A 16,963-nucleotide genomic window follows, 5' to 3' on the forward strand; every position below is an offset into this window, starting at 1 on the left:
ATGTTTCGGGTCTGGGCCTTTTTCTGAAGAAGGGTCCAGACCCGAAAAGTCAGCTTTCCTGCTCCTCTGATGCTGCTTGGCCTGCTGTGTTCATCCAGCTCTACACCTTGTTATCTCAAGTGCTGGACAAACCCGTTTCCAAAGAAGAGTTGAATTGGACTCAAAATATTAATTAAGATGGCATCAGACCCGCTGAGTATTTCCAGCATTTTCTGTTTTTATTTTATTCTCCTTGTGGTTGCCTTTGTTCATTACTTGGTGGAATTTCCACACAGAAGTGCATGATTGCAATTTAATTATTCACGTGATGCGCACATTGCTGGCAATTCCTCAGGCTCAACTATCGAGGATTCCTGTGGTTCAATGGTAGTGTCCCAAATTCTGAATCAGAACACCTGGGTTCAAGCACGTACCTGCTCCAGAGGCATATAATAAATACATCATAACATCTGTCTGAACAGGTTAATTTTAAAAGAAAAAATCAACCGTATTGCTGTGGGTTTGGAGTCACACATAATCCCACAGTAAATGAGGGTGGTAAATGCTTTCTCTAAATAACATTGGTGATCCAGCTGTGATTTTACAATTTGATCGTTTCATGGACAACATTGCTGGCAGCAAACTTTTATTCCAGGTTTTAGTGCAATTACATTTAAATTCACCATCTACCTGTGGTAAACTATAAATCTTTATGTCAGAAGTGCTAATCACCAGATTACTAATCCGGTAACATAACCAGCAGACTGTGAGGAAAGTGATCATGGAGAAATAGAGTCATACAGCATGGAAATAGACCCTTTATTCCAACCAGTCCACAGCGAACGTGTACCCAAACTAAATTCATCCTACCTACCTCCACTTAGCCCAAATATCCCCTCAAACATTTCCTATTCATGGATTTATCCAAATGTCTTTTAAATGCTGCTGTAACTGTACCCACATCTACCACTTCCTCTGGCAGTTCATTCCACACACAAATCACTCTCTGTGTAAAAAAGTTGCCCCTCAAGTCCTTTTTAAGTCATTCTCCTCTCACCTTAAAAATATGCCTCCTAGTTTTGAACTCCCCCACCCTAGGGAAAAAGATCCTTGTCATTAACCTTATCTATGCCTTTCATGATTTTATAAACCTCAATAAGGTCACCCCTCAACCTCCTATGCTCCAGTGAAAAAAGTCCCAGCCTTTCCAGTCTAGTTTTACATCTCAAACTCTCCATTCCAGGCAACATCCTGGTAAACCTTTTCTGAACCCTCTCCAGTTGTATAATATCCTTCCTATAACAGGGTGACCAGAACTGCACACATGTTGGCGTAATACTTATGTTACTGGACTAACAACACAAAACTGTAGGCCAATGCCTTGCAGACATGGGCTCAATTCACATTGCGGCAGGTGCTGAAATGTGAATTCAATAAAATTTGGAATTAAAACAGCAAGTTTGTAGACACCGATGATTGTCACAAAACAAAACATGTCTGGTTCACTAATATCCTGCCTTCCTAACCTGGTCTGGCCTACATGAGACTCTAGACTCACAGCCTCTGGGCAATAGAAAACGCTGGCCTAGCTAGTGAAGCCGCCTCCTGTAAATGAATGAAAAAAAAATTACCAGGCCTTCAATCAGGCTGCAGAATAAGCTTGTTAGTGCAGTGGAAGTGTCCCTACCTCTGAACCAGGAGATCCAGGTTCAAGTCCCACCTGCTCCAGGGGTGTTCCACAACATCTCTGAACAGGTTGATTTGAAAATGTCTCTTAACTGTCTGTACCTATATCTACAGGGACATCTCCTTGGGTAGTGCTTCCCAACTGTTCTGTATGATCAAGGACTCAGATATTGGCAATGAAGTGTCACCAGTGGGTCAAGATTCAAGCCCCATAAATGGGAACAGGATCTTAGCTGCCAATCCATTGCAACACTGATGGACTAATGTACTTTGGGAGGTTCCGTCTTTCCAATGAAATTTCACACTAAGGCTCCAAGTGGATGGAAAAGACCCCTGGACAGTATTTGAAGGAAGAGCGAGGGCATTCTTTCCATTGTCCGATCAACATCATTATCCTCCAAAAGATAACTGTACTTAAACAGAACTCAAGTCTGTACTTTTAGTGAGAGCTTCATCTCAGTTAGTAACCATTCCATAAAGCTGGTAATCATGACTACCTCCCCATACTTTTACAACCAAAGCAAACTCAACTAACTCTGAATTAATACATCCATCACTGTTCCCTCATTCCAGTAGGTCTCAGGCATTCCTCTGATAATGTTAGATAGCCACAAATAATTATGCTTCCTCTAACATCACAAAACATGGTCAGGTTGGTGTGGGGATTGTTTACAGGAGATATCACATCTATGAGGGACAGATGGGAGGAACCACAAGGTCTTTGCAGGTGCACCATTATTCCTCATACAAGAGAAACCGATTATCTGTTCATTGCCACACTGCTGTTTGATGGAACATTGCTGTACGTGATCCAGCTACCTCGTTTCCTGCATCCCAACAGGCCACACTTCAAAAAACAGGAACAAAAACAAAACTGCTGGAAAAGCCCAGCAGGTCTGGCAGCATCTGTGAAGGAAAAAACAGAGTTAACGTTTCGGGTGCGGTGACCCTTCCTCAGACCCTTCAAAAAAATGCTGTTGGCTCCACGGTCCTTTGGAACATCCTGAGGACTGGCAAGAGACCAGGAAAAAAGTGAAGACTTTCTTTCCTTTATGTAGCCACACTGCAGTTATCGGACAACTCACTGTTTCATATTTGGCGAATCCACCCATGACAGCAGGGTCCACAATCCCATTCAGAAGCATAGAGAGAGGGTTGATGGAAAGGTTGGGATCACTATGGTGTTGGTTGATCATGGTTAGTATCTTATCATTGCTGGCCTGCATCGTTTCAATGGCATTCTCCAATGGGCTAACAAAAGTCTGTGAAATACAAAAGCCACAAATTAACGCAATGTACTCCATTTTTCATACGCAAACAAGCCTCACACTTGTGATTAAGCGTTCAAAATTCGGTATGTTTAATAGCTGTGAGGGTGGCACTCCAGGCAAAATAGTTTTTACATAGTGATAATAACATATATAGAGTCATACAGCATGAAAACAGACCCTTTGGTCCAAGCAGCACATGAAAGACATGATCCCAAACTAAACTAGTCCCACCTGCCTGCTCCTGCCCCAAATCCCTCCAAACCTTTCCTATTCATGTACTTATCAAACGTAACAGTGCCCACATCCACCACTTCCTCAAAAAGTTCATTTCACACATGAACCACCCTCTGTGTAAAAAATTGCCTCTCATATCTTTTTAAAATCTTTCTCCTCTCACCTTAAAAATATGTCTGCTAGTCTTGATACCCCTCATCCTGGGGAAAAGACACCAATTCATCCTATCTATACCCCTCATGATTTTATGAAGCTTTATAAGGTTGCCCCTCAACAGCCTACGCTCCAGTGAAAGAAGTCCCAGCCTATCCATCCTTTCTTCATAACTCAAACCTTTCATACCCAGCAACATCCTGGTAAATCTCTTCTGAACCTTCTCTAGTTTAATAATATCCAGCATGTACAACCTCAACATGACTTCCCAACTCCCATACTCAAAGTACTGAACAACGAAGGCAAGCATGCTAAATGCCTTTTTAACCACCCTGTCTATATGTAATGCAAACTTCAAAGAACTATGACCCTGAGCCCCTAAGCCCCTCTGTTCTACAATATATGGCCATTCAGCCCATCAGGTCCATGCTGGCTCTCTCTACGGCAATACACCCTCTGTAAAGTAATGCTTTGTGAGCTAGATATTCAGCACCATCCATGACCTAGCATGTAATGCAAACTGTTGTTTTAGTCGCTGTTTCTGACTACTCACCATTGATGTTTGCACAACTTCAAACCAGCGGAGAATGCCAGGCATCTTGTATGCCGTAGTGAATGTGGTCCTCTCAATCCACATGGACTGTTTGAAAGAGAAGAGTATGACAAAATCAATCCTGATCTCCAGTTTGGCACTCCAGTCAAACAAGTCATTAATATCTCACAGACAATGCTGAGTAGCACAGGACGAAGGACTTCGGTTATATGGGTAGGTCAGAGAAACAGGAGTTGCTAGTATTTTCGCTCAGTCATCGGATGTTGGGCATCCCTAATGGCCCTTGAAAACGTGAACAGCTATAATCCATCTCCCATCATTACACACGCAGTGCCAACTTTACTGGGGTACTCTGCTGAGTGGTTTGTGACTATGTTTCAGGTGCAATTTAAGAGTGAACCACATCACTGTGGCTCTTCCATCACATCACTGAATCCCTACACTTCAGATAGAGGCCATTCAGCCATCAAGTCCACACTGACCCCTTTGAAGAGCATCCCACTCAGCCACACACCACCAGCCTATTCCCATAACCCCGCATTTCCCATGTCCAATCCACCTAACCTGCCCAACTTCAGACTGTGGCAGGAAACCGGAGCACCCGGAAGAAACCTGCACAGACACAGGGAGAATGTGCAAACTCCACACAGACAGTCGCCTGAGGCTGGGATCAAACCCAGGTCCCTGGCGCTGCAGTGCTAACCACCGAGCCAGAGACATTAGCCTGTAGGCACAAGTAAGGATGGCAGTTTCCTTCACCTAAAAAGTGAAACTGATGAGCTTTTACCATAACCTGGTTGCTTCATGGCCACTATTGCTCTGTCCGATTAATTATTTTAGGATTTATTAATTATTTGAATTTGAATTAACACATCAAACATAGAATCCCTACAGTGTGGAATCAGGCCATTCGGTCCATCGAATCCATGCCAACTGGTGATGAATTAGTAGGCTCTAGACTTACATCCTGCGAACATTAGCCCAAGTTGTTGAGTCATATTTCTAACAATGTTACCATCATGATATTGTCCTCTAGAACCTCAGAGAAGACAGGATCAGAGGCAGACCTGGAGAGTGGAGCTAACTGGGTAGCTCTTTTGGAAGCCAGTAAGGACACGGTAGGTCAATTGCCCAACTTCTGTCAAGTACAATTCTATTTCGCTTCGAAGAGACTTTCAGAAATGATGAAAATCATGAGGTATCTGGGCAAAGTATTCAGGGAGAAACTATTCATAGAAGGGTTGGGCACCAATTGAAGGCAATTACTAAGAGAAGCAATGGTGACATAGGGAAGATCTTTTGTTGACAGTGAGTGGCTTGAATTTGAGTGCAGTGCCTGAGAGTTTAGTGGAAATATTCGAATCATGGATCTCAAAACCTGAAAAAAACAATGGGACAAGCCACCGAGAACCAGAACAGACACAAAATGGACTGACTGACCTCCTTCTCATCTACCTAACTATTCGAGAACTTTGCTTATTCCTCCTGCTTTAGTTGCTCCATCTTTTTTTCCACTATTTCACCAAAATCTACCACAACTCTCAATCCAGATCAGGCAGGAAAGTGGAGTTGAATCAATCCTTCGTTTGCCCTGTTGCTATTAAAATGAGCTCGGTAATATCTCGGGGAGAAAGCAGGAGCTTAGATCTGCCTTAAGGCCTGAGGCCTATAGGAACTTGTCATTAATGAGGGATGGCTCCACTTCTCTTCATGACCTTATTTGAAGAGAGTGGAACCTCTGTCCTCACAAGAACACCTGAGACTTTCAATTCAAGGCTACGGTTTGGTGTTTTCAATTGCTGTCCTCATAATAACAAAATTTCAGGCTTAAGACCAAGGATTCCCAATGCAAAGTGTTCAGCAATCCCCTGAATGGATGGATGATGCCAGCACAAAGGATCTTGAGGTTTGTTTATCTCAGTTGGCTGGAAGGTTGGTTTGTGCCAGCATGGGCTCAATTCATATGCTGGCAGGGGTCAACATGAAGGTCCCACTTCCTTAATCTCACCCCTCACCTGAAGTGTGGTAACCCTCAGATTCAACCATCACCAGTTATCTCTCAAATGAGAGACAGCGACTATAAAACCATAAGAAATAGAATAGGAGTAGGCCATTTGGCCCCTCGAGCCTGCTCTGCCATTCGATAGGATCATGGTTGATCCAGTCTTCCTAATGTCCACTGTCCTGCCCTTTCCCCATAACCCTTCATTCCCCTCCTGATCAAGAATCTATCTATCTCAGCCCTAAATAGATACAAGGACTCTGCTCCCACAGCTCTCTGTGACAAGGAGTTCCCAAGACACACAACTCTCTGAGATAAGAAATTCGTCCTCATCTCAGTCTCAAATTGGTGCCCCTTTATTCTCAGTCTATGCCCTCCAGTCCTAGACTCCCCCATGAGGGGAAACATCCTCTCAGCATTTACCCTGTCAAGCATCTTAAGAATCCTATATGTTTCAATGAGATCACCTCTCATTCTTCTAAACTCCCCTGAGTAGATTCTCAAATCGTTTTGCAACATGGGACTGTGGTGACTTCGCCTTTTCTTTTTGCAAGTGACCACAACAAAATACTAACAAGAAAACAGTGCCTTAAGCAGGAACAAATAGAGCTGTGGTATTCTTTACTCCTTCACAAACACTGTGCATGGGCATTGCTGGGTCAGCTAGCATTTGTTTCCTATCCATAATTGTTCAGAGGGCAGTTAACAGTAAACCCCATTGTGGGTCTGGAGTCAAATGTAGGCCTGACTAGTTAAGGACAGCAGATTTCTATCACTAAAGGGCATTAGTGATGCTTTTACAATAACTGAAAGAGCTACACAGTCATTGTGAGGCCAACTCTTTATTTATTTCACTTTTTTTTTTAAATGAAACTAATTTTCCAGCATTAACCATGTTGGGATTTTAACCCAGATCCCCAGAACTTTGGTGTAGAGATTCTGTCCAGTCACATTACCACAACCCCACTGCATCCCCAATCAAGAGTTGGTTTTCACATCTTAGTTTCAAGAAGGGCCAGGTTTATAGTCGCAAACTTCTGCTGGAGAACTTATTTGCATTTATAATAACTGCCCAATAATTTTCTGAAAGCAAGCTCCCAAAATCAATAACTTTAATTTCTAGTGATGTTAATTAAGAGATAAATACTGACTTGAACTTCGGGCAAAACATTCCCTTGATTTTTCATCTGCCTCAGATGCTTTTATCTCCCTGAGACATCAGCTGGAGCTGCTTGACACAACACCTCTAACAACAGTGCTCAGACAATATCAGCAAAATCTAAATGATCTGCTCATCCCGGAGCCTGGGCTCTTGGCAGGGGCAGTAGGCCCGGAGCCTGGGCTCCTGGCAGGGCCAGTAGGCCCGGAGCCTGGGCTCTTGGCAGGGGCAGTAGGCCCACAGCCTGGGCTCTTGGTAGGGGCAGTAGGCCTGGAGCCTGGACTCTTGGTGGTGTCCGCAAGGTGAGGGAGGCAGAGCCAGGGTCTCCTGGGGCATCAGCGTTATCATTGCTGATCCTGGAGCAGGACCCCTTGATGACCAGAACACCTTGCAGAGACCTTACAGAAGCCCTGAAGCTGTGCTTGACCCCCCGCAACTTGAACAGAAGATGAACTTTTTTTTAAGTAATTTCTTTTTATCCTTATTGTAACTCAACATGGCACCAGAGTGGCAACAAAACACTTTTCACTGTGTCTTCAAGATATATGTGACAATAAATAAATCATTCATTCATTCATTAATGCATCACTGTTGTGGGAGCTGGCTGTGTACAAACTGACTGCCACTTTCCCCACATTACAACAAGGACTACACTTCAGAAGGTACTGCATTGGCTCTGAAGAGCTCCGCGAGGTCCTCAGGTCATGACGAAAGGTACTTTATAATTACAAGTTTGTCCCTGAAGTTAGACACTCCAGAAGGAATGTGTGAAGTTATAAGTTGCAGAAACAAGAGTGAACCACTGGGTGGAGCACATGCACTGTTATAGAGGTCTGAAAGCAGCGTTGATTTCCTTTTGACTTATAGGGGAGGCAATGGCTTCGTGGTATTATTGTTATACTGTCAATCCAGAGAAAACAGATAATATTCTGGGGATCTGGGTTCAAATCTGGGCGGCACGGTGGCACAGTGGCACAGTGGTTAGCACGGCTGCCTCACAGCACCAGGGACCCAGGTTCGATTCTAGCCTCGGGTGTCTGTCTGTCTGTGTGGAGTTTGCACGTTCTCCCCGTGTCTGCGTGGGTTTCCTCTGGGTGCTCCGGCTTCCTCCCACAGTCCAAAGATGTGCAGGTTAGGTGGACTGGCCATGCTAAATTGCCCATAGTGTTCAGGGATGTGTAGTTTTGGTGGGTTATAGGGGGATGGGTCTGGGTGGGATGCACTGAGGTTTGGTGTGGACTTGTTGGGCCGAAGGGCCTGTTTCCACACTAGGGATTCTAAATCAAATCTCACCACGGCAAATGGTGGAATTGAATTCAATAAAATATCTGGAATTAAGAGTCTAATGATGACCATGAATTCATTGCTGAATGGGTGGGGGGGGGACCTCATCTGGTTCACTAATGTCCTTTAGGGAAAGAAACTGCCATCCTTACCTGGTCTGGCCTACATGTGACTCCAGACCCACAGCAATGTGGCTGACTCTGAACTGCTCTCTGGGTAATAAATGCTGCCTAGTCAGTGATGCCCTTACCCCATTAATAAATAAAGGGGGAAAAACAAATCTCAATGTTTTGGGGATAAGTTAACTCAATTGGCAAGATGACTTGGAATATGATACAGAACAGAGCCGAGAGTACAGGTTTAATCCTTACACTGGCTCCTGGCGACCTGACCCCATATTTAGGGTGGGTTTTCCCCCTGTGCTACGCATAACCAAGTTTTTGTCTTTAATGGAGAAATGACTGTGGCTCCGTGCATACAACTGCATTGCAGTAGGACCTGGTGGGAGATGGTTAGTACAGTGAATAAGGTGGGTGTAGTATCTCAGCAACTGCATTCATCCAATTTTGGACGCTTCCTGATGTTAATCATTCATCCAAATAGCAGCTATACTTTCGGCTGCCTAGTCCCTAAATTGGGGAATTTTCTCCTCACTACCACCCTTCCTCCCCACTTAAAACCTTCTCCTTCAAACCTACCAAGCTTATGGTCATCTGCCCAAATAACTTTTCACGTCACCCTTGTTAAATTTCCATTTGTACTCTCCCTCGAAATGCATTTGAGATGGTGTGGCAATGCTAAAGGTGCTATATAAATGGAAGTTGCTTTTGTTGTTGGGCTGTGGTCAAAATCAACACAATTCTCTTTCGCACTTTCCACTCGACCTAGACCTTTAGCAAACTTTTAGAATTATCTCATGAACTATCCACAGAGGTGGAACTGTGACTAGGGAAAGCTCCTCTGGATTTTCTTTAAGGTTAGACATGTGTAAGTTTTCTTTATTCGCACAGGTGCTGGCTGGGCCAGCATTTATTGTCCATCCCTAGTTGCCCCCCTTGAGAAGGTAGTGGTGAGCTGCCTTCTTGAACCGCTGCAGTCCATGTGCCGTGGGTTGACCCACAATGCCCTTCGGGAGGGAATTTGACCCAGTGACAGTGAAGGAACAGCTATATATTTCCAAGTCAGGATGGTGAGCGGCTGAGAGGGGAACCTGCAGGTGGTGGTGTTCCTATGTATCTGCTGCTTTTGTACTTGTTGGTTAGCTCAGTTCGCTAGATGGCAGTCTTGTGGGTTCAATTCCAACCCCAGCTAAGGTTACCATGGTGATCCCTCCTCCTCAACCTCTCCCCTTGCCTGGGGTGTGGTGACCCTCAGGTTAAAACATCACCAGTCATCTCTCTGATAAGACAATGGTGATTTTACCTTACTTCTAGACAGCTGACAGTTTGAAAGATGCTATCGAAGGATCTTTGGTGAATTTCTGCAGTTGCTCTTGTAGATAGGGACTGGATACTTGTGGATGTGGTGCCAATCCAGTAGACTGCTTTGTCCTGGATGGTGTCAGGCTTCTTGAGTGTTATTGGAGCTGCACTTATCCAGGCAAGTGGGGAATATTCCATTATATTCCTGACTTGTGCCTTGTAGATAGTGGACAGGCTTTGAGGAGTCACTCACTGCATTATTCCTAGCTTCTGACCTGTTCTTGTAGCCACTATGCTTATGTGGCAAGTCCAGTTGGGTTTTTGGTCAATTTTAACCCCAGGATGTTGATCATTATTCCAATCTCCCTTACAGATAAGAGGAACCTCCCTTTGAACACATCTCCCTGACGAGTGGGAGGCACGTTCATAACTAATTGCCTATTGGTTCAGTCAAATATGAGGCCCTCCTCACCTCTGTCCTGATGTTCAGGTTCACCTGATGTAGCGACTTCACCTGACAACACGGCAGCGCTCCAAAAGCTTGTGATTTCAAATAAGCCTGTTGGACGATAACCTGGGGTCATGTGACTTCTGACTTTGTCCACCCCCAGTCCAACACCGGCACCTCTACCTCTTTGTTAATGTTGTTAGGGCAGGAGGGAGCGAGGGCCTACTGATATCTGAGGTCTTCAATGGGTTGGTAACTGAGGTGGCTGGAGTAGGGTTTGCTTATTTAAGCTGATGGAAATAGATTCTCTATCAACTGTGGAACCATCTCACCAGCAATATCCAGAATGGTCTTACTGGCCGTGTTAAAAAAAAACGAGTTTGGTGAGGGTGAAGGTGGTATCCCATAATGAGACAGCAGCTTCGATGCTTTCAGGAACAAATATGCGCCGCTGTCAAATCATTATAAATACTTAATGATCCAATGCTAACACTCTGAAAACTGGTGTTTCCCACTTGCTCTCGAGACTATTAAAACTGCTGTCTTCATTCTTTTCCAGCTTCTTGCAAGATTATTAGCTGCGAGAGTGGTGGGCGTTAGAGGCCAACATATTTAAATACTTTCACTTTACACCATGGATTATTAACATTTACTTATTGCGATTTTTCACACGTCTGTCTCCTCTCTGCCACCCCCAAAATTTTATTCTGTCAACTCTGGCACCTTGTGGTGGGCGCTCCCTTCCTATGAGGACGGGTCGTGCCGAGTCAGGACAGAAGTTGACAGGCAGCATCAGGATAGGTGGTAGACCCAGCCGGCAGTGAAAGAGTTAACGCTGAGGGCCTTGCTCACGAAACTAATTAACTGCTCTTCGGCAGGTGCCAGAAAAATATTCCCGGGAATCTGTAAACAGCACGGAGTGAAAATCATTAACAGAAGTGCATTTTCATGAGGGCCAAGTGTTTCAGAGAGCATCCCTGGTGTGATGGTGTTCAGTGGAAAGCTGCCGAATGTGATAGAATCAAAGTGTTTGATCAGCGGAACAGCAGTGTAGGCTCTGTTCTCTTAATGAGCTCAGTTGTTGCAGCATTGGAAAACAAACAGAATAGATGTGGAATGTACCCACATAAGATGCAAATCAGCCTCAAAGGGCCAAAGTAATCATGAAAGTGTAAGAGTGTTTGGAGTAGTTCGAGGTTTAGGACATTCAGCCCCCCAGTCTGTTCCACCCTTCAAAATTATGTTGGATTTGCTACATCAAGCTTACTTTTCTCCTCCTTTATTCATTAATGGGATGAGGACGTTGCTGGCTAGGCAGCATTTATTGCTCATCCCTAAAGACCCAGAGGGTAGTTCAGAGTCAACCACATTGCTGTGGGTCTGGAGTCACATGTAGACCAGGCCAGGTAACGATGGCAGTTTCCTTCCTTAAACGACATTAGTGAACTGGATGGGCTGTTCCCCCTGACAATTGACAATGGATTCATGGTCATTATTAGATTCTTAATGCCAGATATTTTATTGAATTCAAATTTGACCATCTGCTGTAGCAAGATTCGAACCCAGGTCCCCAGAATATCGCTGGATTAACAGTCCAGTGATAATACCACTAGGCCATTGCCTCCCCTAGCTGACTTTCTGACTTATTAAAATTCCTTTATTGATGGGATGAGAGCCTGGCTAATATTGCCCCTTCCCTTAAGGGTGGTGGTGAGCTGCATTCTTGAACTGCTGCAATCTCTGGCTTTTAGGAAACAGTGTTGCAAGAAAGGGGGTTTTGGGGGTTTGACCCAGTGACACTGAAGGAACATCAACACAGTTCCAAATCAGGGCTTGGGGGGAACTTGTAGGTGGTGATGTTTCTAGGTGGAACATGTCATGGGTTTGGATGGTGCTGTCAGAGGAGCCTTGGCAAGTTACTGCAGTGTATCTTGTAGCCACTGTGTATCAGCAGCGAAGAGAGTGAATGTTAAGGGTGGTGAGAATCACTTAAACAGATCTAGCAACTCAAGACTGGGCATCCATGGGTGCTGTGGGCCATCAACATCTTCTAGTGTTCTTGGAGCTGCACTCATCCAGGATGACAGGGAGTATTCCAGTATATTCCAGTATATTTCTATTCATTTGTGGGACGTATGCGTCGCTGGCTGGCCAGCGCTTCTTGCCCATCCCTAGTTGCCCTTGAGAAGGTGGGGGTGAGCTGCCTTCTTGAACTGCTGCAGTCCACCAGCTGTGGGTTGACCCACAATGCTATTAGAGAGGGAATTCCAGGATTTTGACCCAGCGACAGTGAAGGAACGGCAATATGTGTCCAAGTTTTGGACAGCGTTGGGGTGTCAGGAGTTGAGTTAGTCGCTAGATGGACAAAAGACCTGAATTCCAGAGGTGAGGCGAGAGTGACAGTCCTTGGCATCAAAGCTGCATTTGACTGAGTGTGGCATCAAGGAGCCCTGGCAAAACTAGAATCGTACTGGGGGCAAACTCTCCACTGGTTGGAGTCATACCTGGCACATAGGAAGATGGCCATGATTGTTGGAGGTCAATCATCTCAGATCCAGGACATCTCTGCAGGAGTTCCTCAGGGTAGTGTCTTAGGCCCAACCATCTTCAGCTGCTTCATCAATGCCCTTCGCTCCTTTGTAAGGTCAGAAGTGGGGATGTTCACCGATGATTGCACAATGTTCAGAGCCATTCACAATTCCTCAGATACTGAAGCAGTCCATGTTCACATGCAACAAGATCTGGACAATATCCAAGCTTCGGCTGACAAGTGGCAAGCAACATTTGTGCCTCACAAATGCCAGGCTATGACCATCACCAATAAGAGGAAATCTAACCACCGCCCCTTGACATTCAATGGTGCTAGTGTCATTGAATCACTTACCATTAACATCCTGGAGGTTATCATTGACCAGAAACTCAACTGGACTCACCAAATAAACTCAATGACTACAAGAGCAGGCCAGAAGCTAGGAAAACTGTGAGGGGTAACTCCCTCCTGACTCCTCAAAGCCTGTCCACCATCTACAACACACAAGTCAGGAGTGTGATGGAATACTCCCCACTTGCCTGGATGGGTGCAGCCCCAACAACACTCAAGAAATTTGACATCATCCAGGACAAAGCAGCCCGCTTGATTGGCACTAAATCCACAAGCATCCACTCACTCCACCACCGACACTCTGTAGCAACAATGTGTACTGTACAACAATGTCTATCTATAAGATGCACTGCAGAAATTCACAAAAAATCTGTACATAGCACATTCCAAACCCATGAGCACCTCCATCTAGAAGGAGAAGAGCAGCAGATACATGGGAACACCACCTGTAAGTTCTCCTCCAAGCCACTCTGACTTGGAAATATATCGCCATTCCTTCACGGTCACTGGGTCAAAATCCTGGATCTCCATCCCGAATGGCATTGTGGGTCAACACACAGCACATGGACGGCAGTGGTTTAGGAAGGCAGCTCACAACTATCTTGCCAAGAACAATGAGGCACAGGCTATTGATACTGACCCGGCCAGAAGTGCCCACATCTCATGAATTTGAAAAAATTGGCTGTTCGATACAACCTTCTCAAAGGGAATTGGGTATGGGCAATAAATGGAAATTATGCTAGCATCGTAAGAGCAAATAAAATACACTGTCGAAATGGATGAAATGTGGTAATCAATTTGAACTCCACCAATTGGTAATGAAATAACAGCTGTAAAAACTTAGCTCAAAGCAGGAACTCTGATCCCCTTTCTTCTGATGAAGCATTAGGCACCAGACAGCTAAGACATCAGGGGCTTACTTATTAACTGCCTACAGGTTAAGAAGTTGGGCTAGATTGGTCATCTGAATACAACATTCACGCCCCACTCCAGAGATTTAAGCTCAGAATTCAGGCAGTTGCTTCCCTGAAGTACTGAAGGAATTGAATTCGAGACCCGCCTACTCTCGCAAACCCATTTCAAAACATCGGCCATTCTGTAGATGAGTGAAGGAATTCTCCTCTGTGCCCAGCACCCACATTTATCCCTCAAGCAAAGTCATTTGTGGGATCTTGCTGTCCTCAGATGGATTGTTGCATGTTATGGCAGTGAAAAGACCACACTGCCTTTTAGAAAAACAAGCTGTATAAATGTCAACTTTATCGTTAATTGACGAAGATGGATGGATGATACATAGAAACATGTAAACATGGTTCTCCCAAATTAGATACAATGCAAATAATCAGTGGCTCTCATGGGCTACGCCAAATTATGATTCAGAGGTACTGGATAAAGAGGTACTTACAGCAAATTCATTCTCTGGGTCCTTCGGCCCTCTCCTGATTGGTCTAGAGTAGCTGAATTTTGAAACGTTATTAGCTTTGAAGAAGCTGAGGGGTGAAAGGGACAAAAAAAAGGACTTGTGAGACAAAAGCAAGAGATGCCTCTGAACATTCTGACTCTCAGCTGAATTGTGCTTCCTCAGTTTTAACACACTCGGTCTGCCATCTGTTTACGGTTGTTTTTGATTCTTCCCCCTTAAAAAAATTGTGTGTTGGAGTGCAGAAACCACATTTAATATTTACAGTTTCAGTCATTAAACTAGAAAGAATGCAGAAAAGATTCACTAGGATACTACCTGGAGTGGAAGGTTTGAGTTATAAAGGTTGGATAGACTGAGACTTTTTTCCCTGGAGCATAGGAGACTGAGAGGTCACCTTATAGAAGTTTATAAAATCATGAGAGGCGTAGATAAGGTAGATAGCCAACAGTTTTCCCCATGGTAGCAGAGTCTAAAACTAGAGGACATAGGTTTAAGGTGAAAGGAGAGAGATACAAAAGGGTCCAGAGGTGCAACATTTTCACACAGAGGGTGATGAGTGTCTGGAATGGACTGCCAGAGGAAGTGGTGGAAGCGAATACAACTTTGTCATTTAAGAAACATTTAAACTGGTACATGGATGGGATAGCTTTGGAGGGATATGGAATTAACGCAGGCAAACAGGACTAGTTTAATTGTGAAAACTGGGCAGCATGGACAAGCTGGGTTGAAGGGCCTGTTTCCATTGACTCTATGACCAATGAGCCTACGGGAGCCTAATTCATCCTTAATTTTAGACAAAGGTACAATGACCTGACTCAACTTTCCACTTTTAGGCTCCAGCTTTCCATCCTTTTCCTGACTTCTCCCGTGACCCCATGGGAAAGTGGGAGCACAGACACAGCAGGAAGTGTCTTTCCCCCAGTGATCCAGGCATCCTGAGTGTGCCGCAGTATTAACCAACCCCACCTGCTATTCCCGTTGAGAATAATGTGTGGAGAACTTACCCCACAATCTGCTCCGGGACATTCTTGTTGTGAAACTGTGGCTGTTCTCCCAGGATTGGTTGCACGGTGAAGCAATGAACAACTGTTGGGGGTTGCGGTGAAGGAAAAGAACACGAGAGGCAGTACTGTTGTGGCTACACCAAGGGAAAGGGTAGAAAGTCAATTTGAAAGGTTGGGGATCCCGATTAAGCAAGGTGGACGCGAATGGGGCTTTCAGTAGCTGCTACAGCTCTGCAGCATAAAATATCTGAGGTCTTTGACATACTAGTAACATTGTCTCCTCACATTCAGAAGGTTCTAGTTAGATCTGAGCAAACCCTCCAGCACATATCTGAGGGAGTGCAGCACTGTCAGAGGTGCTGTATTTTTGGAGAGGTTTTGACCTGAAGCCCCATCTGACCTCTCAGAGGGATGTGAGAACAACCTCGAGGGGCTGAACAGCCTACTGCTGTTCTTATATTCCTATAAACTATCACACTTCTTTGGAGAAGAGCTTGGGAGTTCTCCCCAGTGCATTAACGTAGTAAATATTCCCTGATCTGCTTCCCAAGCATTTAAATTCTTGCATAATAGGATAATAGGTCGGCACAACATCGTGCGGTGAAGGGCCTGTACTGTGCTGTATTGTTCTATGTTCTATGTTCTTAATAAATAAAAACTACTGTACGCACTTCTCCACATGTGGTGTCACTATATAAGTGAAACATCACCTACTTACTCTTGTATTTAATTTCCCTCACAATAAACTGTAACTATCAGGTATCCTAATTACCTACTGAACCTGTATATTAACCTTTTGGAATTCAGGTTTGAGAGCCCTCTGCCTCTGAGCCCTGTACTGTCACACTATTTCAATAACATGTTGGCCTTTTTGATCTTCCTGCCAAAATTGAAAATTTCACTTTTTCCCACATTTTACTCCGTTTCCCAGATCTTTGCCCATGCACTCAACCTTTCGATAACCCTTTTGTCATCTCCTTACGTCTTCTCCACAATTTGCCTTTCTTTTACATATCTTTGAGTCATTAGCAAACACACCTTCGGTTCTTTCATCCAAGTCATTTGTATAAATTGTAAAACATTGAGAGTCTCCAGCAATGATCCCTTTGCACACTACTCATTACAATCTATCCAACCAAAGAAAACCGACCTATTTATGCCTGCTCTCTGTTAGCTCACTAATTTTCCGATCATGCCAATATCTTACCCACTACACCAAGAGGTTTGATTTTCCACATTAATTTTTAATGTGACATCTTATCAAATACCTTTTGGAAATCTAAGGACAGTACAGCCATTGATTCTTCTTTATCCACAGCACATGTTAATTTTCAAAGAATTCCAATAGATTAGTTACAAGTGAGATAACAAGATGTAGAGCTGGATGAACACAGCAGGCCAAGCAGCATCAGAGGAGCAGGAAGGCTGACGTTTCGGGCCTAGACCCTTCTTCAGAAAAGGGTCT

The 16,963-nt window shown here is 44.4% G+C and overlaps 1 protein-coding gene across 1 annotated transcript in view; it reads right to left on the minus strand.

The window, feature by feature from the left end:
- The window catches only part of LOC109931733 (dedicator of cytokinesis protein 1-like), a 1,067,415-nt gene that overhangs the window by 21,928 nt on the left and 1,028,524 nt on the right, over window positions 1–16,963 (minus strand). The window contains exons 37-40 of the mRNA XM_048601800.1: window positions 15,499–15,632; window positions 14,477–14,561; window positions 3,877–3,963; window positions 2,751–2,927 (exon numbers count right to left, since the gene is read on the minus strand). Of these exons, the coding sequence (XP_048457757.1) occupies window positions 2,751–2,927; window positions 3,877–3,963; window positions 14,477–14,561; window positions 15,499–15,632 (483 nt within the window). The remainder of the gene's footprint in view (window positions 1–2,750; window positions 2,928–3,876; window positions 3,964–14,476; window positions 14,562–15,498; window positions 15,633–16,963) is intronic.

This window comes from Rhincodon typus, chromosome 1 (assembly GCF_021869965.1).
Source record: "Rhincodon typus isolate 14 chromosome 1, sRhiTyp1.1, whole genome shotgun sequence".
Lineage (NCBI taxonomy): Eukaryota > Metazoa > Chordata > Chondrichthyes > Orectolobiformes > Rhincodontidae > Rhincodon > Rhincodon typus.